The 24943-nt window shown below is 41.4% G+C and overlaps 1 protein-coding gene across 1 annotated transcript in view; it reads right to left on the bottom strand.

The window, feature by feature from the left end:
• PTPRQ (protein tyrosine phosphatase receptor type Q) overlaps nt 1-24943 on the bottom strand; it is a 217980-nt gene that overhangs the window by 25720 nt on the left and 167317 nt on the right. The window contains exons 51-55 of the mRNA XM_090042600.1: nt 15896-15995; nt 14748-14876; nt 12626-12670; nt 1790-1816; nt 1076-1157 (exon numbers count right to left, since the gene is read on the bottom strand). Of these exons, the coding sequence (XP_089898726.1) occupies nt 1076-1157; nt 1790-1816; nt 12626-12670; nt 14748-14876; nt 15896-15995 (383 nt within the window). The remainder of the gene's footprint in view (nt 1-1075; nt 1158-1789; nt 1817-12625; nt 12671-14747; nt 14877-15895; nt 15996-24943) is intronic.

Here is a 24943-nt window from a genome sequence, read left to right as displayed (position 1 = left end):
GACTGAAATATTATAATGCAGCAGTAGAAAAGACAATTGTTTGATTCTTCATTTTTGTAAATCAAGACAATAAGTAATTCATGACAAATCTATAAATCCAAAATAATAAAGTTGCCAGAGGTTGACAAGTTATTTTTGTTATGGTAAATAATTATATACATTAAAAGTGATCATGATAAGTTTCTGAAATAACCAAAGGAACAGATAATGTTGAACAAGTCATTTAAATATGATAGCTACAAAAATGAAGTTAGTTAAGAAAAAAATGACCAGCTTATTTTAGGTTTTAAAGCATTTCTGAAACTGTATATTTGTTATATAAATGCCATGCGAGTTTTGAAAGCTAATCACTTTTCAACAGGAATTGGAGGACTTGCAAAATTACTGGCCCCAAAGCACAGTAGTAGGTGATATTCCAATCCTACTGAGGGTATTCACAAGATCAAGGTAAGTAGCAGTCTAGATGTCTCATTACTTGTAAATAAATTAAAGTGTATGGTTCTGTTCCTCCTTTCATTGAATATAATGGCAAAACTCCCACTGACTTCAGTAAACATCAACTATACATTTCAGAAAATGATCTTCCTTCAAGTGATTAAATAGACCTAAATTAAACTTATCTGATCACGTCATTCACTTCTAATACATGTCATACCCTGATCTCTGAATAAAGATCTGATAAATAACATTTTCCAGAATTGAACAATACCATGTAAAACATTCAAAATAAGGAAAGTAATATTCTCAGTTAATCAACTTGAGTATCACTATTAAAAAAACCCTTTAATATAAAAAACCTTTAATATTACTACGGAGAATGATGTCAGTGCAGGAAAGGTCTAGAGAAGATCACCTTTTGCTGACACACTAGGTGAATAATTTTGATCAGGTTGCAGTGAAGAGTGCACAATCCCAATCAGTGTAATGTTACTTTTTAAACAATCAACTTGGTAATTGGGTATTGATTATCAAGGCCAGAATCCTTCATGGCGTTGCATGCTTAAAATGGACATGAAATGTGACACATAAAACAACTAGAGGTCTTGCGATGTTATGACAACTGCTAGCAACATACCAAAAATTCTTCCTGAAACTTTAGGTTGTTGTTTGTGCAAAGCTCTTCAACATGTTGTAGGAAGGATTTCTTGTTTATTGGCCTAGAAGTAATGACAAAAGAGTTAGAAAACTCTGAGGGTTCCCCACCCCCCCATACAGCCACTGTTTTTACCAAAATAAACAGTTATCCATTTTAATAATTGATATTTGCAGACACAAAATTAAAATATGTAGCTTAGTTATTTGATTTTATTAGATCAATACAAAATCAGAGCATTTCCTCCTGGTCAAATTGTTAGCTTTAATAAGTAGGACTTTTAAAGGAAGTTAGCATTTCAGTGCAAAGTTTTGATATTAATGTAAGTTTGTAAAGTTATAATTGTACTCTAAAGTACATAATAACTCTTTGTTGCCCAGGAAACATTTCATACATTGCAAGGTTTTAGACATATAAAATATTGCAGTGACCTCATTCTCATAATGACATGGTTTTTAAACCCCAAGGAGTTTAAATATCCCTGTATTACTTCCCAAGCTAAAACACAGACATGCAGGCTTCACCCCAGAGAGAGAGAAAGCATTTCTCCAGTTACCATGCAATTAGTCATGCTTTTATGATTTATACGCAGCTTGGAGTTTTTTTCTAATAAACATACAAGAAGGAACCACACATTAAGACTCAACAAGTCATTGAATCAATAGGGAACAGTACAAAAATATTTAATCAACTTACTTGATGGATTTTCTATAACTAAGTAACCTGCAATAGAGATTATGTTAAATCTGTGAGCCAAATGATATAATGTATTCTAATAAGGCTGTAGATGCAAAATTTAAATAACTCAAGATCAGAGATAAGTGTATTTGCCCATTCGATTCAAATAATATTATAATGGAGATATTAGTAAATGGTAATAATTGGTAATTATCACACTGAGCTTTTGGTTTGTGTATTTATAAATATAGTAAATGCAGTTTTAGACTGTTTTCCCCATCTAATCATTTGACCACTGTTCTGTGCCTGAAATGGCACAGGAAATCCACAGTTGGTGCACACTACTTAAACTTACACTGGGCATTCAGATGTTTTGAACTGAGCATTGGGTATAGAATGAAAAGCGCTCATGACATCCTTATACGTGCCAGCTTGAGTTGTGTGGCTGGGAATACAAGTGGTAAAGGGCATCTGCCTCTCAAGCTGTGCAGCAGCTCTAGAGAAGTTCAGGAAGGAAACTTAGTACAAATACTCCTTTGCAGTCCTTTGTTGTCCAAATATGTTTTTTAATCTTTGAGACTGGTAAATCTCTAGAGGCTAAGAGGCAGATTCTAATTATCTCAACAGGTATTTAAATGGGACTTACACATGAGTTAGACATGTGTTTATACATGTGGTCTTGGAGTGTGTGTGTGGGGAGATACTTTAATTACAGCAGCTCCAAGAGCTCTTGGAGCTGCTTTAATTAAGGCACCTACAGCATCTGGTGTATCAGCATCCCTACACTTCAAAAAGGTGGCAGGGGCACTTTATCTAAAGCTTGTGTAGACACTGCCCTGGCTGGCTGAGGCACAGGGGTGCTTCAGTGCATGGGGTGCCAGCTGGCTAGCCTCACACTACAGCACCCTCATGCCCCAGACAGCATTGTATTTACTTGTATTTGTAAGTATTATCCTGTTACAGACTAAATTAGTTTACTCCAGCCTAATAGGGGCGTACACTTAGATGCAAGATGTTTACTGCAGAGCTAATTAGTCTACTGTGCAGTAAATGTCTCATGTAGCCACACCCACTTACAGCACTCAAGTCAGCTCAAAATTGGTGGCAACCTCCCTTTTGCCCACTAGCCTCAGAGTTAAGGCACTTATCCAAGAAACGGGAGACCAACTTCCTTTGTGGCCTAGAGATTAGGCTGTTTGAGCCCAGAGTTATTTTTGTTTCATAGCCAATGATTATATAATGTAAAATATATAAACAGTGCTAGGAACAGGACCCAGAATGCAAAGCTTGCCATCTAGAAGAATGTCCTAGTCACTAGGTTACAGAAGCAATCTCTTGCTTGTTCCCAGAACTGTTTATGCATTATATATTACACGGCCACTGGTTGCATAACAGAAATGATGCCAGCACAGGGACCCAAATCCAGGACTCTCCTTTCCCTAGGAAAATGTACTAACTAATATAATACAGAGCTAGGATTTCTCTTGCTCTTTCCAGCACCATGTCTATTGTATTCCAGCCCAATAACCTTCAACGGTGTGTCTGTAAAATGTTTTCATCTAAACTATTGTATAGTCTGATGTTTAAGGTACTCTCTTGGGAACTGGGAAAGCCAATCCCAAATCTCCTCAAGCTGAGGAAGGCCTAAAACCCAGATCTTCCGCATCCTGAGCAAGTGTTCAAACCACTAAGCTCTAGGGCAAACACAAAGAGGAATCTAAATTGTCTGACTTCAAGAACTGTTAAGAGTAGGAAAACCTACAAAACTCTTCCATGATCATGGCATCATGAAATCTCTCCATTGATTCTGCAGAGACTCCAGGTACCAGTGTGGGTCATTTTGAAAGTAAGAGGAGGCATTCAAAAATGTGGTAGAGTAACACTCATGTCAAAGTACATGTTGAGACAATGCGACTGTGGCCCTACGTGTCCAAAGCGTAAATTGTCAAAACTGGTGCTTCTATTTCAAAACTGGTGCCGCACTTCAAGAGGGATGTGGACAACATGGAGAGGGTCCAGAGGCGGGCCACTTGCATGATCAGGGGACAGCAGGGCAGGCCCTACGAGGACAGGCTACGGGACCTGAACCTGTTCAGCCTCCACAAGAGAAGGCTGAGGGGGGATCTTGTGGCCTGTTACAAACTAGTCAGGGGGGATCAGCAGGCATTGGGGAAGTCCCTGTTCCCCCGAGCACTACCAGGAGTGACCAGGAATAATGGTCACAAGCTGGCAGACGGTAGGTTTAGGCTAGATATCAGGAGGCGCTACTTCACGGTCAGGGTGGCTAGGATCTGGAACCAACTTCCAAGAAAAGTGGTGCTGGCCCCTACCCTGGGGGTCTTTAAGAGGAGGTTAGATGAACACCTTGCTGGGGTCGTTTGACCCCAGTAATCTTTCCTGCCATGGCAGGGGATCGGACTAGATGATCTACTCAGGTCCCTTCTGACCCTAGAAACTATGAAACTATTTGTAAGTCTGTATTTTGGGCACCTAAATAAGTACCTAAATTGAACAAAACTATCCAAAAATTCAGCAGTTTTGAAAATCAAATCACATATTTAGGTTCCTAATGCCCTGCTCATGCAAGGGGTTTAATTGTAGACAGGTTCATGAGCATCACCAGAGTTTCTAGTCACCTTCCAGCAGTGCATCAGGAATCCATTTCAGGCCCTCAGTTTGCAGGGCCTGCCTAAAAACATCTACCAAAGAAATTTGAAACAACAGATTTTAAATGATAATTTACTCCTGCAAAACTCACACTTTACCATTTCTTTCTCATACACATCCTTTAAAAATAGGAGAAATTAATTCAAGTGTATATGAATATACATTTTACTAATAGCATACTTTTAGGAGCATAAGCAATCATTTGGTTTTCTTTAAAAATCTCATCAATAATTTAGTTTTAAAAACCTATGTTTTACAATTTTTAGAAAAGTAAACAAAGTTATAATATGGCAATAACTGCAGAGCCATAACTTCTTAAATTACTTTCACTGTTCTACCAAATGTAATGTCAAGCCTATTGAAGATGCATTGGTGACATATATTTTGTCATGGTGATATTCTTAAAACAAATGTAAATTTTATAGTATAAATAAATTACAGGAAATCCATATGCAATAAGTCTTTTGAAGGACTTGACCCTGTTTCATTAAAGCCAATGGAGGTTTTGACATTGAAATTTTAATAGGAGCAGGATCAAACCATCAAGACACCAAAAGGGCACTGCAAATCCAGAAAAGGAAGAAAAAGAGAATATGGAAGGATTAAGTATTTACAGCATAGTCGTTATCAGAGATCCCCTGCAGAGTCCATTTTTAAGTTTAACTAGCACTGATTATGTTGCTGGTCTTATTTCCATATGTCACCAGGCATGCATTTCTTGGTAGATACAACTAACTTTTACTGCCTTTGGCAGCATTAGAGCCAAATTTTCTCAAGGAGAAACTATTGAATAAGTATGCCACCTCTGCATACAAAAGTGCTTGCCTATGAACATCAAGTTTACCATTCTGCAATTTTTCATAATAAAATTCTTAGTAATCTTTACAAAGACATTTTCTGTTTAATCTTCTTTTAAAATTTGAATTCTTCTAGCTTCCCCTTAGAGCAAAAGAAATATCCTAATTAACATTCTTGTAATTTCTGGAATAGTATTGATATCTAAAGGCTTGTGATTCTAGCCACATTACTCCCTTATTTCCTGTTGGCTGTAGAAATGGGTATGCCATAACTAAACAACTCTGATGGTGTGCAAGAATGGAGAGACCACTGAGTTTTTGGTTCAGCTTCCTGGAACTGCTAGCAAGTAATGATTATAATTGTTATTTGGGAACATAAATTTTATACACACACACGTATGTATGTATGTAACACCCACACACACGGGGGTGGTGTGCGCGTGCGTGTGTGAGCTTGAGCAAGATGGCTCTTGTTATTTTGGCCATGTGCTGGGGCCTGTATTTGGGTGAAATATGTAAAACCCTCTGACCTCATTGGCCACAGGAAGCAGATCTTGCACGCAGATGAGTAAGAGAGAGGCTGGGCTATGGCACTCCCTAATTGGACAAGGCTTTGGTGATGTCACACCAGCTATATAAGAACAATTCAACTAAGATTTTGAGCTTCCTCCTGGGACTGCTGAGAGCTGCATAGCTGGTCTGGGAGCCAGAAAAACCTGCTCCCCACCCTTCACTGGAGAGGCAAGCAAAAGCTATGGGATGAGAAAACCTCAGGTATAGGGAAAGAAAGCATGTCTGGGAGTTTGAGACTCCTATTTCTTCTCTCTTTCCCCCTTTTTTCTTAAGTGGGTTAATGCCACTGTGGGTATTAATCCCTGGAGCAAACTGCCCAGGAATGGGTCCTGGCAGTTATTGGCCCTGCATTGGGTAATTGTATGGTCTCAGCACAGTGGTATAGCCGAGACTGGGTGTCCAGGCTACAGCCACAGGCCAGGGTCCTTTTTGATGTTTGACATCTATTGCATTTCAGCCTAGCTATGAACCGCAGCCATATGTTTGGCTGGCAGATTTGGGTCGGGGGAAGCCTGGCATGGCTGGACCCAGGATGAGACCTGGCACTACTTGTTGTTTATCCATGCCTCAGTGCAGTATAGGCCTGATCAGCTTTTGCTGCCCAGTTCAGGCCCAGCGAGATAGGCCTGGGCTTCCTTTTGTCCTTTTTGTAGTTTATGTCCTAACTGAGAGGTGTTGTTAGGTGTTAGATGTAGTTCAGGCCTGAGCCAAGATAGGCCCGACCTTTCCTCCAAGCTCTTTCTGCCCAGCAGAGCTGGGATCGGGACTAGGAATTTTGGGATGCGGTATATTGAGAAAAGCCTCAGTTAAACCCTCAAAGCCACCATGTTGGAAGTAGAGGTCGGTGCTGTACCACTTCTCCAGGAGCAAGGGAGTCCCTTGCAGTACAGAAGGATTCACACTCTCGAGCAGTTCCCCATGGCACAGTGAACCCAGGGAGGAGCGGAGGACTCTCCGGTGTGAGTCCCCTCTCCAGCCCGTTGCTGAAGTAAAGGGGTAAAGTATAGGTATAGGGGTGCAGGCCTCTGGAACTATCCACTGGGGAGCCCCAAGTCCTAGACAGCCTGGGTATGGGTGAAGCCTCCCCACGAGGGTACCAGCTATAGACTTTGCTCTGTAGTTAGTAGTGTTTTAAATTGCATTTGGTGTTTTTCTTTGTTTTCTCTAATAAATCTGTTTTCTGTGTTTATACGGCTTGTGAAGAGGGGTTTTTTGTTTGCGGTACACCCTAGTAATTCACTTAGGGTTTCCCAGGTGGTCTGGGTGGGGGCTCAAGCCAAGGAAAAATATAGTCAGTACCCCAAAATTGAACCTGGCCCTTGATGCTGCCGACTACTGCCTGGAAGAAGGGTTACATATATATGTATGGGAAACACTAAATGAAACAGCTGAGCTTCCAGAACATTTCATGTAGCCTCTCAGTGGTGAAGGAAGAACAGAGACAAGAACCACCAACAACATAATTTGAGACTCTCAGCAGGCCAGTCGGGCACTCATCAAGAACAGAGGATAAATTAAACTTTTATTCCTAGTTAAGGTCTTTTCTAGTTTATATTTGTGCTGCAGAGAAAATTATTTTGTTTTCAGTGCCGGTCTTTTATCACTTTTCACAAGCAGAATTTTTGCTTGTAGCCGGGTTGGTCTAAGGACATAGGCAAGTAAGGTTCTTGGGTATATGTGATAATATCTTTTATTAGACCAACTGAGTAGTTGGAAAAAAATTCTTTGCAAGCTTTTGGGTGCAATCACCCTTCTTCAGGCCACTGGTGATGTGAAGGGGGTGCATACAGGTGCACATGCACATCCTAAGCATGGCAGTGTACCCCCTTGCGTAAACACTGCTGGCGGCGCCTGCAGGCGGTTGCTGCTTGCCACCAACTCCTCTTGCTGCTGCGAGCATCTGCAGGCGGTCCGCAAATCACCGCTGGCCACCACCAATGCTGCCAGAGGCATCTGCGGGTGGTTGCCAACCACCAGTTGGTGCCCACCACCCTCCTATCTCCCCTGCCACCAGCAGCACCACAGCTGCCTGCAGGAGCTTCCCACTTGCTGCTGCCACACTCCTGCCGCTAACAGCATCATTGCTGCCTGAGGGAGCTTGCCAGCCTCCAGGGGCATGTAGCGTTCATGCTTCAGGCATAGGGAGTCTCTGCTTTACTGGGGTATAGGGGTGGAGAGGGTGCTGTCTTCTGAAAACAGACTCCCTATGCCTGAAGAAGGGTGCTGGTGCCCAAAAGCTTGTAAAGAACTTTTTCCCAACTACTTAGTTGGTCTAAGAAAAGATGCCACATCTATCCAAAGAACCTTGCCTTCAACAAGCAGAAAACATTTTTTAAGAATCTAAGCACATAAAGTTTGATACCTAAACACATATATACAATGAAGGACCTGACTTTCAGAGTAGTTGAGCTTTCGCTCTCCCTTTATAGCAAGTGTGAGCAGGGGCAGATCCAGGATTTCCCAAAGTGGGGTGCAGAAGCAGCAGCTCACACTGCGTGGGTGGCTGTACCCCCGCTCCCAGCCTCCTTTGCCCCACCAATACATGCAGATCATAGCTTCTGGGGAGTCTTAAACTCTCCCCCCACCACCATGCCACTGCTTGCCCTTGTTGCGTTCTCAATGGTTGAGGGGCAGAGAAGTTCCAGCCAGGCTGAGCAGTGGCTGGTCTCAGCTGGGGAGGGAACAACAGCAACATGATGAGTGGAGGGCTTCTGAAGAGTTCACCCCACCCTGCCTGGTCACAGTGCAGGGAAGGGGAACCCTGTCCATCCCTGAAGCCCTTGAACTCATGCCTAGCTGCGCAGCAGACAGGATTGGCTCTGGTACTTCTGTGCTCTCAAGACAATGGGAAGGGCATGAGGAGGGAAAGGAGGGATGGGGATGGGGAGGGAGCATTTCTTTGAGCAGGACAGGGAAGGGAGAGAATATTTTCACTTGCTTTAGAAAAAGTCCCCAGACCCTCCCATGGTGCAGTCTGCTCCAGAAGAGGTGTAGCTGCACCCTCTAGATCCACTCACTAGTATGAGTAGCAGGTCTAACCATCTTTATTTAGATTTCTTTGTGTGGATTAAGTTATCTAACTTGAAGCACCTACCATTTTCAGATGTTGGCCTAAATGTAAAAGGAGGTTTATATGGATGACAACCATATTCATTGAAAGTAGCTCTGTTCTGTTTTGCAGAGGACAGGTCTACCTGGCTGCAGCCCTCAGCTTATTTTTCCCATTATTTCTAAAGTGCAACTTTGTGGCAAATGCAAGAATTTTATCTTCTTATAGCATGTGTGTGTGCGCACATTTCTGTGCGTGTGTGTGCGTGCATGTACGCTTAAGAAGATAAAATTCTTGCATCTTCTCAGAATTGCTATTAAAAAAAAATAAACATGCAGTAAGTTTGTCAACAGCATGGCTTTGATCACTTATCAGTCTTTTGCTTGAAACATCAGGATTCAAAGAGCATCATACCGTGGAAAGTACAATTTAGAATCAAACTTAAAGAAGGCACATTCTTCCTTTGTAACTAGACAAATTCCATTTATTCTGCATTCTACTTCCTTTTTTGTGTTTCTAAGGAATACTTGATTGCTTTAAATCTGATTTTCTTTTTAAACAGTGTATTGTTTCATGTGTGGAATTTTTAAAGCATATCAAACATCTGAATCCCACTCAGATTACTTCTGATAGACCCAGAAAAGAGCCATTTATTTGTGTTGGCAATAGTTACTGAAGACTTTATTGTCACACAGACTCAGCTTTCTCTCTGGATCAGCCAGTAGAATTCTACGGGGAATTACAACTTTGTTGAAATGAAAAACTATAGAAATGAATATGTCCACTAAAGGCTTAAACACCCATTTCCATTATTCCCAGAAAGTGTTAGTTAATTGCAAGCTACAAAGGGCTTAACCCTCTATGAGGATTTACTGGTGATGGAGAAAAATATGTGGCTTTTCCCTTTCCATTGCAGAGGGCCAGATGTTATCTTGGTCCTTGCACTCTTGGTATGGAGAACTCATAGAGCCTGCAACTGACAGTTGTGCTAGAAACTGTGTAGGGAGAATGAAAGCTTGAGGCAATAACAAGGCCTCCTTCCTTTCAAGTCCATCCACAGAAGACCTGGGCTGGTATAGGGAAAGGGTGTGTGCTTTCAATATCCTTATTGAAAGCAGCAGGAATGGCTCTTGCACTCATGTTCTTGTTACTTCAGGAGATATATCTGCTGTACTTATTGAAAGTTTCTAGTACAACTGTTTCTAGTACAATGGCACAACACATCTATAAGCTGCTGCCATTGCAAAGACTTTCTTTTCTCCTGCACACATCAGTGCAGAACAGGGGCTTAATCATAAGTTATTTCTTTCAGTCCAAATGATCTGAGCTAATTCCAACCAGATGGTGTGTGTAGCAAATTTGTGCAGAGCCTTTTTTTTCTGTGCTGCGCGCATGTAGGGCAGAATCCTATTTCACTTTATATGCCCAGACGGCAGTTTTCCAGAAGTCCAAGTGCCACTTTTGGCACTCTGCAATCCTACTCTCCAGGCCATGTAGACAGATAAAGAGTTCACATGGCTACTGAGCAAGCATACTAGGCTGCACACTGATCTGGGCAGCTATGCAACTCTATGCATGCAGCTGTGGGCAAACATAAGTCACAAAATTCTACTCAGCAAATACCCAAGACTTTTCTGATTTCCCAGCATAGTGCTCTAACCACCAGGCTTGTGTCCACACTGCACAGGGAGTAGGATCCAAAAATGGCATTGCATGGCTGGAAAATTGGCATTTGAGCACTTAAAGTGAAACAAGATTCTGTCCACATGTATATGACACAGAAAAAAAGGCCCTGCCAGCTCACCTGTCCAGCTTGCTTGGCAGCTGACTATCAGAAGAGGCACTGTTGATTAGAGTGTCTTTAGAATATGTCATGTTCAACATAGCACTTAGCACTTCCAATGGGAACGTCAGCCAATCTCACAGTTGTGCTGATCACATTCCTCTCCTATACATGGTTTGAATGCAGAGTGGAAAAGTACATCATCTGTTTTGTGTTTACTTTTGGAAAAATAAGATATTGGCTGAAGTAGACAATCCTTATACCAACATTGGGGAAAATGTTGGGGGGGTCAGATTCTTTGTTCCAGCACAACCATGGGGAAAAAAATATGGAACCCTGGTAGTTTTGACGTACTTGTATTTCCTTTATTTTTTACCTTGCTTCAAGATGGTTCTAATTTATACTCTAATTTAGCTCCTTATGGATCTTCCTGCAGCCAAAAGTAGCTGAAGCACTGTGCTCTCAGGCATTTTCTCTCCCTGCACCACCATATTCCTGTCACATTTCACTGAAGAGCTGCAAAGGTCAGGAGCTTCTCCACCAACCCCTTGGCATCTGGAAATTTCCCTATGAAGGTCATTTCCTCGTGGCATATTCTCACCAGGTTTATAGCTACCTTTCAGCACAGTCACATACCCAGACAACAGAAGAGCTAATCTTTCCCTTTAACTGAACCATAGACCATAGTAGCATCAATCACATGGAAATGCTGTACTGGCTATGTAACGAGCTAAGTGTCTGTGTCAAATTATGAAGTCCAGGGGGTGCACTGGCACATTTTCACTCCTGCTTTGGCTGTGTACTGCCTGTGTAAGCTCTCAGGTCTCAGAAACACATCAGTGCAGCTCCTACTGGGTAATCCACACAGGCTATGAACATTATGAGCTCCCCAGCTGGAGTTCCTGGAGTCCCTGCTTTCAAATAGGGGGCTCCATGAAAGGAGGTGGTGAGCACTGCCACCACTCATCCCCTCCTTTCCCTTGCTGCTTAATTTGCATCAGTGAGCTCATAGAGCTCACAGTGTATGTGAAGCTCCTTTTTGAATGTGCATAGGCATTTCTAACCTGTAAACTTACCATACCAGGCAGCAGTATCCCAGCACATCCCACACTACTCTGCATGGGCTACCTGGTAACCAGAAAAAGGGTAGCCACAGTCCCAGACTAATTAGCAATGCTGAATGACAGCAGTTTCCATGGCATCAGCTGCTGTGCTTCCTTCAGCCACTGAGCGAAAATCCCATTTACCATGAAGGCTCTTTCTTTATAAAAGCCAGCATCAGATTTGCAGAGAACATTCCTGCCTAATGTACTACAGACAGTGCTACAACAGAACCTTGCTCATGCTGCACAGGTAGTAATAATAGTCTTTACTACTGGAGAAAATGCCAAAGATTTTTCAGCAGAACAAGAACGTCTGGCATCTCACTGTTATTATATATTCCCAGTAGTGGCCTCAATATTCTAATTATTTCAAAGAAAAAGTCAATTACTGCACTGAAGACCTTACAGTGAGCCCTTCTCTTCAAACTCTTCCACAGAAAGTTGTCACATCCAATAAAGGACCTAGGCAAGAAGCCAGCTGTAGTCCCTCAGCAGCTGCTGTTGAAAAATATAATCCAAAATTTAGCAGCTGTGTCCTACAGCTCACAAGAATGGTCTGAAACAAGAGCCAGTGCTATTGGCCAGTATTAGAGTAGGAGAAGTAGGCAGAGCACAAATGCAAAATATGGAAGGAAGGATATAGCTGCAGAATTTCAGTACATTAACATAAATCACTGAGTTCAAAGAGGACATCTCAATGACAAATGTAATATTTTTTTAGTATAACTGCAGGTTGCAAATACCAATTTCATTTTAATGAACTATAATATACTTTCAAAAGTGATTTTCTTTGTCAAAGGATCCCCAAAGTACAGTAGTGCACAAGTTAACAGGAAAAAAAGGGAAAACACACTATTTCTCTTCAACAATGAAATAACTTACTGGATGACATATATCTCCTTGCGTCTAAAGAAAAATGAAGAGCATCTGGAAGTAAAATCCATTAATAATTTAGTATACAAACAAAAATGGCATTGTTTTTATTTTTCTAACAGTTTGCAAAGGTGCAGATTGTGGGGAAACAATAATTTTGGGAGGTTCATTAATGACATTTATATAAGCTACTGCTACAGTAATACAAATTGTACACCATACAGTATGGTGTCTGGCCCCTACAGTGAATACCATTATCGCTAATCAGATAGTAAAACACATAATCAAAACAAAATGTTTATACACAAAATACACCACATACATTAACCACCAAATTATTCCCATTATGTTTAACCATGTGTTGCATGTGGCACAAAGTCTTGTGTGTGAATAAACATGAACAGGTTTGTATATCCAGTAATCTTTTCTTACTACATCCACAGTCATAAACACTCAGACCAAAAAAACCCAACATCTACAATATTCTATCTTTAAACTATCTGTAATTTCCAATGGGGTGCTTAACACTTAGGGCAAGATTATCTCAGCTGTCTCACCCTTGAGAAGCTCGCCTACCGCTACGCTTCACTCTCTAGATTAGTGACATAGTAGAGAAAAATAAAGACATGTAAATAATATTTGTCATGAATCATGCCACTTTTAAGACTCCCCAAAAAGAAGCCTTATTCAGTCTCCCTTTCTTGAAGGACCCCCTGAAACTAGCCTTTGACTGGCTTCACAAGGGAGAAGCCTCTGGCTTTGAGACCCTGACACTTCTCTTTCCTGGGCTTCCCTGGTGATCCATAGCTCCCCTACCTCGGACGGCTCCTTTTGGGTGTTTTCTTCAAAGGGATGGGGGGGTAAGGGGCAGAGTGCCAAACAGCACAGCAGCTGCTCAGCTCCAAGCAAATGGTCCTTATTGTGCCATTGTATTTTTCCTCTGCCCTTCCACAGACTCCACTGTGTCTTCTCTCAGACTATACCTTTCTCTCTACTCTGTCCTCCCTGAGACTACTCTCTTCTTTCCAGCTCTCTGTTCTCCTCTGGACTACGCTTTCTCTCTCCAGCTCTCTCAGAAACTCAGTTTTTTGCCTCTGACAATTAGCCACGCTCTCAGCAAAACAGTTACAAAACGACAGTATTAACTTGGGGACTAACACTCACCCAATCAAATTAAACAATGTTGTGGGGGAAAACATTTCAGGGGTTGGACCTGATGATTCGTTTAGGTCCCTTCTGACCCTAAGCACTATGAAAAAATGAGGGAGCAGGCTGTGGCCTGCTGCCAGGCTCAAACAGCCACCATCTCGGGGGGGGTAAAGGTATCTAGAGGTCCTAGTTACAAAACTACTTAGCAAGTATTTACAGCAAAACAAGCTGTTACTGAGCCCTCCAAAGTGTTGTTCCCCGCCAGAATTCAGCCCGCTTAGCCTTTTCCATCACAATATTTATTCAATGTTTGCTAATTAAGTTAGCAGCAACACATGATTTAGAATTGTAGTTGCATTTATTTGTTGAATAATATGTAGATATCTGACTACCAAAGGGAGCATGGCCCACTTTTCCCTTTCAGCATGATCCTCTGTCACACAGCAAATCTTATCAGCTGAGGGGCTTTGGGTGGCCACATGTCTTTTCAAGATTTGCATATACGAATATTCAGAAAGCTTGCATGTTTCAGAGAAACCCAATTTTCAGACAAGCCCATCCATGCTAGAAGATTTTCTAAATATCGTTTAAACAACAACAAATCTGCTATTAGCTGAAGTTTGCCGAAAAAGACCCTACTGAAGAGTTCAGATCTTTCATATGTTTACAAATCTTCAATGTACGAAAAAATACTAATCAGAAATGTTCAGTAATTTCTCTTAAAAAAAAAAAAACACACAAAAGAAACTTCCCTTCCGAATCAACTGTAAATTTCACTTAACACTGTAAAAGATGTGAAAATGAAATAATTTTCTAAAAACTGGCAAGAAGTGCTTGGAGGATGGAGATCATTCTTTGAAAGGGGATCTCAGTGACCTGAGTAAATAAGAACACCGCACACGCTTCCAAACAAGCACAGGTCAGAAAAGGGTCATAGCTACAGACCCTTTGGACTACTGTTTTGCCTGTGGAGTATACATACCGTGTAAATCTTTCATCCTTCAGTTCCAGGTCTGCCACTGTAATCAACTGATCCAGTTTGAATTTAGTGTCGATAATTTCTGCATCCCGTGGGGAATATGTGCCTCCCTCTTTTTGCTTTTTTCGGATCCTGAACCAAAAATTGCCGTAAAAATTGAGAGTGAATAAAAAAGGCTATTGAAAAGATTTGTTAAGTGTACGTGAATTAGCTGGAAGACAATACCAAGCTTTCACAGAAGGAGAGAGCTTTTCAAATGTCCAGTTTTCATTCTATATCAAGCATACGGAAACCAAGCTAAGATTCTTATTTGGACTGTGTTCTCCTCTTATTTTGCTAACTTAAATCAGAAATAATTTGGCTGCATCCAAAGAAATTACACTAATACAAAACTGGTAAAAAGAGAATCCAGCCTTTTTGTGTGTTTTTCATTTCTATACAAATATTTGGTCTCCATTTCCAGTTTTCTGCAATGCCCTGCTTACATAGTATTTTACTCACCCCTGGTGAATGAGTAAAATAAAGCAAAAAGCAAAATTTGTGAGGAGAGGTAACATCTTTTATTGAACCAACTTTACAGTTAGGAGAAATGTTAGACAAGCTCTTAGCCACAAAATGTGCTGACTCAGATGCATTGTGCCCAAATGATGGTCTAACATTTCTCCAAAATAGAAAATTGGTCCAGTGAGACCTTCCTTAGGAAATATCACTTCTTACATATTCCCAGGACCATCATGGTTGTGCCACAACCACTACTACAACATGAAGTACTCTCATCCATAGTGTTCTGCCAACTTCTTCAAACAGGCATCTATATAATGTTAAAGGTTGCTACAGCTGGAAGCAGAGTCTGATTTCTCTTCTACAGGCATAAATCCACAATCACTCCATCAATTTCACTGGAATTACTTTGGAATTTCACTAGCGACTGAGATCAGAGCTTGGGCTGCTGACACAAATCAAGCAGCTTGTCTCTCCCTTATTGGATTATAGGAAATTCCTACATGACAAGAAAAAGATGCTATTAAAATGCAATGTAGTTTAAGAGGGCAGGCTGGTTCCCTATATATAAATTATATAATCTATAAATGAGGAAATTCTTGCATACATATTACAAACAGCGTGCAATTATATGTAGAAATAAATCTTACTTTGCAAAAGCATAAACTGCAGCCACAAGAAGAATCATGGAAAGTATACATAATGTAACTGCAAGTCCTGCTTCTGTAGATCCTTCTGCCACTCCCTCACCTGCAACAGAAAATGGGCAATGCTGGGATTAAAAACTTGAAGATGAACAAATATCTGATGTTTAGATGTTACTTTTGCTAGAGGGAAATCAAATCAGCCAATGTCTCTTGATAGCGTGACATGAGAGACCCATTTGTATTCATGCAGATATATCAGTTTTAATATTTAATAAAATATTTAAAAGATCCCATATAGTTACTAAAACCTAAAGTGTATTAACATATAACATATGGCATCTTCCCAGACACTTTGTAGCTGCTGCCAAAGATTTTGTTTCTGCCTGCAGATTCTAATTCCCATTTCAGATGTTGTTTTAATTCCTTTTTTAAAAAGTTCACAAGTCTTGTTTTGGGTCTTTTCTCTCTTTGGAAGCTATATCCTATTCTTCACACCAGCACTGTCCCCTCTAAAGTGAGAAACTGGCCAGGATACAGGGTCTTTCAGAGTTCTGTTAGAAGGAGAAACTGATGAGGAAGTCAGGCATTTCCTTGGTTCCATCCTGTTTATTTGCAAATGATGTAAACAAAGACCTGTTTCTCTGAATACAGTGGAAGAAATCAACAGGAAATAACTCTTTTGCTTTCCATCCCAAACCCCTTTCCAACCAGCTCTCTGCCCAAAAGGTCTACTCTAGCTTTCTCTTAAAAACACACTGAAAGTGTTTATATTGCAATCTCCTTATATTTCTAGCTGCTGCTGGCTGGCTGCTTCTAAACATCATTTCCAGCTTTAATAAAATGAGAACCTTGCAAAAGAAAACCAGAGGGTTGCATGCCACATTGGAAATCAGTCACTTAGCTGCGAAATCGGCCTAGCCAAAGGACTTGGGTAAGACAGGCTATTTATAAGTTTTATTATCTCAGTCATAACTTTTTAGAGGGTAGTGTCCCAGCTCAAATAATACAACACTTTTCAAGGGAAAAATACTAGGGGACCCTTATTTACCCTGAATAAATAGATTTTCAGAAGCCAATTTGAATTGCATAGTACTGAAGATGTTGTAGAACTCAGACCAGAAAAACGAACGATTTATCCAGACCTGGTACAAGCCCTGGGTGTGCAGTTTGGAGCCAGCCAGTTTAACTAGGGCACTGTAAATGTGGGCAAGGAAAAGAAGGTAATCCACCTGAATTGTCAGTGGGATCATGGAGAACTGAGTTGCTGGCATGTCTGGATACCAATGATGACTTCCAGAATAATTTAACAACCAGCGTACTCCCTGGCAGACCCAGAAGTGGACTGGGACTGCTTCTGGTCCACTTCCAGATCTGCTGCCAAGAACGCTAGAGACTCCCCCCATGCTCCCATGGGATGCTTCATCTGCCCCAGCATCTTGGCATTCACAAGCCACCTGGTATCTTGAGGTATGTAGAAAAAATGTTTACAGCTGTGTCTACGTCTGAATCATTGAATCTTTCCAAATCTCTCCGAATCGATTTGGAGGGTTCCAATTCAATTTGAAGAGATTAAAGGGTCCCCTGATTCTATTTGGATTTGGAGATTCAGCCGCCAAATCAAATCAGCGACTGAAGCTTCGCACAGCCCTAATAAGTACAGATTAAAAAGAAGCTGAATAGGTACTTCCAGAGTTTCTGTTGGAGATGTTCACTGTAGTGTTAGCAGGAGAACAGTTTCATAGACTGTTGCAAAACAAGGGTTAGACGTTTGGATTTTTTTCCACAAAGCAACAAAGATATACATTGATATTCCCTGTGCATTACAGAAAACTAAATGTAGTCACATCCTCCCAAATGTGCATGGGTGAATCCAGGAGGGAGGCAAGGGAGATACAGTGCAGGTACAGAGATTTCTGAGCTCACCAGCTGATCGGGGTGAGTTCTGGCCAGAGCCCCTGCTTTGACACAGCTCCAGAGCCCAGGGGGTAAGCAATGCTGTCATCTGCCCTTGACCTCCACCCCTGCCCTGGCTAAATTCAGTGGCAGGGTAAAAGAGAGGATAGGTAATAGCAGCAATCACCCTCTGAGTCCTGGAGCTCTATGAAAGCAAGGGCTTCTGCCAAACCTTGCATCAATCAGGTGGTGAGATCAGAGAGCTCCCTGTACCGGCCAAGCTCCAATAGAAGCTGTCATGACATACCAGTGAATTCAGATTTGAATACACATGTGCCTCACAGCTGAAGGGGAGGGTGCAACTGTGCCACTGCAACCCCTTGGATCTGCCCCTGAAAATATACAATATCCTAGTGATATTGTATGCTCTAGCTCATTTTCCATACTGGATCTTAAAAGCAGAAATGGGTCCAAATGATAAGGAAAACAAAGTGTGCATGCAGAAAAAGGGCAATGGTAACTTAGTGATGTCCTCTGCCTGGTATAATACACCAGACATATTACAGACTTAAATGGAGGCTTGCCATGCTTTTCAGCCTGTTTTCCTTAGAAAAGTGGTTTTCAAATTGGGATATGCATATCCCTGGGGGTATACACTGCCTTGCCAAAGGTTACATGCCTACATTTTAATAATGGTAGTGAAGCTTTTGATTGATCAACTTGTATTGAGGAATGGCACTGACAACAATGTGACACTCTTCCTTAAGGAATTGCAGAGATGTCAGAGATTTGGATATTTGGGATACAAGGAGCAATATTTTGCAGGTAAGGGGGTACACAGCCAAAAAATTTGACAACTACTATCTTAGAGAATATCCTGAGACACACTAAAATTTTTGAACAGGAACTGGTACATTTACAGGTGATATGTATTAAGCTTAAGGCTATCAATCTGAAACTGAACCCAAAGAAATGTGATTTATTTAAAAAATGGGTAATTTACCTTGGACACAGTGTCATCAAGGGAGGAATTTCTTCTGACAAAAAGATAACTGAATCTGTGAAGAACTGGCCGTCTGACATGCGTGCAAAAGTTTATAGGGTTTCTTCTCTTAAAACAAGGTATTGAAGAAGGTTTATTTGTGGTTTTGTCACTATTATAAAATGACTGCCTAGGTTGTGTGGCAAAAGGCCAATGATCAGAGTGGGCCCAAGTATTTTCAGAGGTGAAAAGGCTCTTGTCTTAGCCTACCCAGATCAATGCTTTCAAAACCATATGAATACAGATACTAGTGCTTATAATTTGAGGGAAGTATTGACTCAAAAAACCCCCAAAGTTATTAACTATTTGTATAAAAAGTCTAAATTCTCCGGGGATAAATTATTCACATCAGTAGAGAGAAACTCCATGCAGTAATTAAATCTCTGCAACATTTTTCACCATTGTTTGTATAGGAGGAACTCTGTGAACAGAACAAACCTTGCATCCCAGCAAAAATCCTTTACATTCAAGAATCCTAAGAGGCAACATGCCTTTAGGATGTCAGTCGCATGCAGGCCTGACCACACGTATGATAATTGCCAATGCCTGGATCGGACAACCTTCATAAAGATAACTGTAATGTTGCCCTGAGCAGGAGAACAAGAGACTGATTGCTCAAGGAAATAAATGGAGGATGCTCAAGATGTCTCTTCCTGGAACCTGACAGGTAGCTGTAGAAACCGAGTTTGAGAAAGTTGTGGCAGTTTTAAGCTCCCAATTAAAACAGAATGATCAGACTCTGCTCAACTCAGTAGTGTCCACAGAAATAACATATATTCCCTACTGGCTTGATGAAAGGAGTGAAGAATAGCCAGAAGAGAAACAGAAAGGGAGAGAAAAATATCCAAGAAGATATGGATGGGAGTAAGATCAGTTTAGATTGGTGACATGAAAATGGCCTGACATATCAATATGTATGTAAACTCTCTGGAAACCTGCACCTTACAAGCTGACACGCTCTGTTAACCAGCATGCTGGCTTGTAAGGAAAAGTGAAAACGAAGTGCCTGCTGCAGCACTTCTGGTTTTGCCGAGCCTCCACGGCCTGGGGGCATAAGAGGCTGCGTGGGGCCTGCCTCCCTCAGCAGAAGCAGCAGCAGCCAGGGCCTCTCAATTAATCAGCATATTTTGTTATCCGGCATCCCCCATTCCTGCGAGATGCTGGATAACAGACCTTTTCTGTAATTGAATGTATATTATTTCTGATTTGTAATTTAAAAATATATGTATTTCTGTTTGGGGTGTCATAAGGCTGTCACTAGACTGGATCTCACTCAGGGTGATTGTATGATGGAGGTTGAACCTGATAAGAGTGACAGATGTTCTTCATTTGGGATAAAAGGAGGAAACAGATGACCCTTTTTCTGGAATAAGATATCTGAACAAGAAGAGGCACTGCCAAAAACACAGATCACACACACAACTGTTCAGAAGCTGAGCTATGGGGTTTCAGTGAGGACACAATACAAATGTGAAGGGCTGAGTATTATTAAGCAGAGATGTATTCATATAAGAATCGCCCAGAATCAGCTAGAAATCAAAAGGGGCAGCAGGAGACACTGGGACATCTGCAGCATGACTCAGAGAGAGACTAGAAAGACTGTTTTAGGCAAAGTGCTGGCTGGCCACAGATTTGTAACTGTGAGCAAAATGAGTGGTAAGGAAGCAGTACTTCAGTGTACTCTTTGTACAGAAACAAGACTGGAAAGAAATACCCAATTTTACCATCACTTCCTGTTCCTAACAGAAACAAACTGCAAATCCCCAAATCTTGGCTAACTGGACAGGTCAATAAAGGCACCAAATTCTTACAGCTTAATTTTGGAACAGGAACATTAGATCTCTTTTTTCTTGCATTTGCTTATTTGCACCATGAACAAAAACATTCCGAGTAACAGTAATAGTAACTTGTGGTTCTACAGCTACAAGTGCAGCTGTTTATAGGTACTCTTTGGGTTTATGGGTTATGTACAATGAATGACAATTTACTACAGTATAGTACAGAGATGCACAAATAAAGCATTCCAGTACCAGTTTAGCCTTGGTACCACAGAACTAAGAGCAGGCTAATTTCCCCAGTATTAGCCAATACACCAGAAGAAAACACCCATTTTCTTAATGAAGGCAAGGTCCAAGAGAAGCTGAACAATCAATGTGTGGTTTCCTGACACAACACTAGATATCTGTGTTAGAATCTGGCATTGTTGTGATTCAGTGTTGCACTGTACTGATGTGACAGCATATCAAGATAATTTTACAATGCAAACACTGAGATTAGAAAAATTATGAAGTATGTACTATCACATAATAATATCTGGGTCTCTGAGACCATTTGTCAAGGTGGCTCTATTATGTTTTTGTCCTACTGACCTTCTGCACAGGCTTGCACCTTTTCTTTTGACGTTTTTGGGAGAGTAAGTGATACTGACAACTCTGATTATTTTATTCAGCACTGTTTGTACTGGTCTCTACTAGAGGATTTTTAAAAAATGTAACCATTTAAGCAATAACCTTAGAATAGTTGACATATTTCTAAACATTCCCCAATAATTTGTTCCAAGCTGTGTTGAAGAAAAGGCTTATCAGAGACTCTCAGGGTATGAACAAGCATTTGCATCTCCCAAGGTGCACTAGGCATGCCGTTTTTTAGCCAAATTAAACGCTCTGAATGCCTGCATGATTGGTCATTTAGACAGACTTAACCGTGGTTAGGACAATCTAAATGTAATGCCTGTACGTCCCTCAGTGGCTGCCACGGCTGCTTCCATGGCACATGCTCTCCTCTCACTGGACTGTGCTGCCACCATCAGTGGTGGCTGCTATTGCTGCCTCACAGGCTCCCTACACACTAGCAGCAGCGATTGCTGTCACCACTACACAGGCACCTTCTCTAAATCAATGCCTGTGACTGGTGCCCTGCATGCCCACTCCTAGTTATGCTACTAGACTAGGCTCACCAGACTTCACTTCAACCTGCTAATGTGTGAAAGCTACAAATTGCCTTGTGCATTAGTTTCCACATCTTGAGCTAATGCCAGGGGAAAAAATGACCATTTTTTCCTAGTGTGGACTCATAGGTAGTTCTGCAAGTCAAGGCTCTGTATCTCCAAATTGAGAGCAGTGGTAGTCTAAAAAAAGTAGATGAGTGTGCAGGATATATTAAAATCTATTGTGCCATGTCAGCTGTCTAAAAACTAATTACTGCAGCTGCTTGAATACGGTTACAATGCTTTTTTTTGGTATGTCTATAACCATCCCTTGCTCTGATAATTTTTTCCTCATGGCAAACTTCATTTTAACAGGGACATCCTGCCTAGAAACTAGGAAAAACAGGCATGATGACCAAGATAAATCTGAAGAGAGTTCTCACTGAAATTGTATGCTTTCTTCTTTATTCAAACATGTTTATCATGTACTGAGCTAGACAAAAAACAACAGAAATATCAAAGGGCTTTAGGTACCTAAGGGGAAATTTAAATTGATTTTTTGCCTGGTATAGTATGGGAGTCTCTCTACAAAAAGAAAGAAAGTGAATTGCACTTGTTTTGTAAATAACAATGCTGATTTATAGTATGAAAAGGCTTTCATATTTCAAATAGCTTTTCAGACTCTTGCTTAACTGTGACCTGAGCTTCTTCACAGCAGAAGCTGTTGCTGCAAGTGGAATAGAAATAGATGATCACAAAGATGTACCTTGCTGGGTACTCTCTTTGAAAATATGGGTTCTTTTCAAAAAAGACCATCCATCCATATTCTGTATTATCAATGGCTAGTTGAGCAAAACCCATAAGTTGTGCATCTCATGAGAAGGTTTCTACTGAGATACCTTATCTATTTTATTGCTTAGAACTGAAATTGCTGATGTTTTATCACAACGGTCCCTAACCTATGGCCTGTGAGTTTGATTTTTCATCAGTTAACTTCAAGACAATTTTTTTAAGAAGGTAGGACAAGACCCAATAAAGCTTGGGAGAGCTGCTGTGTCTTATTTACAGGTTGACACACTCTGCAGTTTGGAAGCTAAGGACTTCCACAGGATTCCCATGGAACCACAGCACAGGATGGCACTTGCTTTACGAAGAGATTAGGAGCACACAGAATCTGGAGACGTTCCAGTGGTTGGTTTTTTTCCCGATTTTGCATGAGTCAGGGAATAATCAGGTCTCGCCCAATTGTAGCCTCAAGCCAGTTAGGGGTGCAGTTTCCAATAGGATATCTGTGCAGATGGAAGATATCTAATTTGCACTATTTGTCTGACTACAGCATCTCTTCCTGTGCTTGTCTGGATGGTTTCTCTAGGCCATCCATGGCTTTTTTGGTGCAGGGTTCAGTCAGATTTCTCTTAAATGGACTCCTGATACCCAATCACTGCCCAAATTATATGATCTTCCCCTTTGTTTCAATGGCTTTTAGTGTCAGAATTTTCTAAGGCAATAGACATGGTTATATTTTTCTAAGCATTTAGGTTTGGGAGAAGAGTTTTTGGCTCTTCTCAGGACCATTCAGATTGGTTAGGGTTCTCCGGTGGCAGGTGATGTAATACATGTGATTCTTCAGTTTCTAAGGAGAGAAGTTGTTCAGACTGCAGTGGATGTGAATGTATCGGTGAGACTATTTGCCCATTAAAATTCTTCCAGGTCAAAGATTCTCAACCAGGGTGCTAGCACACCTTGGGGTGCCACCACACCTTTTGAAGGATGCTGTGAGGTGTGAGGAGATAGAACATGCTAGTAGATAAGTTGATAAACTAAGCAGGTAAGCACAGGTTCATGTTTGTTCCTGCCTGGATGATCCCTGATCCCCAATGCCAGGCCCCTCTGTAAGAAAGTAACCACTGTAATCCATCAATTCATTTTTGAAACTGGAAGCCACTCAGTTCACAAAAGTTATGCAGGGATGCCTCATGTCCAGAAGTTTGAGAACCACTGCTCTTGATTTTTAACCAGTTCTGGGATCCCTTTTCTACCTGTCAGGACAGTATTGGTTTATTCTGTGGTGCTCAACCTTTTTGTCCAGCAGACCAGATTGGCAGGGCCCTCTGTGGCCCCATCCAGCCATATGGAAGGGGATGGCAGACATCCCAGCCCCAATCCAGCTATAGGGGAAAGGGGCTTGGCCTGGCCCCAAACCTGACCCCATGGTGGGGAGGGAAGGAGCGTGGCCCAGCCCAAACTTGGCCAGACAGAGAGGAAGAGGCATGGCTCAGTCACAAACCAGCTCTACAAGGGTAGGGGGCATGGCTCAGCCTTGATCAGGTCCTATCAGGAGAGGGTCCTGGTCCAGCTCTGATCTGCCACATGCAGTTTAGGATCTTGGTAGTGGGAAGGGGTGGCAGTATTAAAGGGCACTGATCCCTACTGCCAAATTTCCCAACCCATGGTGAGTTATGTGGGACATATTCCAAGGCTCTGCAGATCTCATTTGGTCCACTGGCTGGAGGCTGAGAACCCCTGGTTTAGTGCTGTACGAGAAACACAGACGTCATTAAGATCTGCCAAGAGAAAATTGGGTCCCACCTACTCAGGACACATGCAGTCACAGCTTCTGGCCAGTACATTTATGCCATTTGCCATCTGCACTCAGAATAGTGCAAGTTCTATATTAGCACACTTAAACTCAGCTTTGTTAATCTGCATGTGGTTGCTAAAAATCTTTACATTTGTTTGAGCTTCAAAGGTTACAAGATCATGACCTCACAACGGCTGCCTGCAGAGAGAAGGGGCTGCAGCTGAGGGCTTTAAATGTCTACATTTAAAGAGTTTTGCCAGGATTGCTACACATGCCTCCCCTACTGAAGAAGCCATTTGTTCTGGCAAACTTCTTTTGTCAGTACAGCTTAAACTTGATCAAAGTAAGGTAAAACTGGATCCACACTAGTACGTTTCCAGCATAGCTACTACAGCCAGTGCAGTAGACCACTTAAGTGCAGACCAAGATGAGACTATGAAGATCAGGCAGTTATCTCGTGTAGTATAGAATGAATAGATTTCCACACTGTGCATCCTAGCCAGTCCTGAAACTAAAAAGTTGAGGTTATTCATTTAAAGAGAATGATCTAGTAAAAGAGAGCAGAGAGCAATCTAAAAATTTAGCACAGGGGTTGGTAACCTATGGCCA

This window comes from Crocodylus siamensis, chromosome 4 (assembly GCF_052110815.1).
Source record: "Crocodylus siamensis isolate JL-2025a chromosome 4, ASM5211081v1, whole genome shotgun sequence".
Lineage (NCBI taxonomy): Eukaryota > Metazoa > Chordata > Crocodylia > Crocodylidae > Crocodylus > Crocodylus siamensis.
This window is presented reverse-complemented; position numbering and strand designations above follow the sequence as displayed.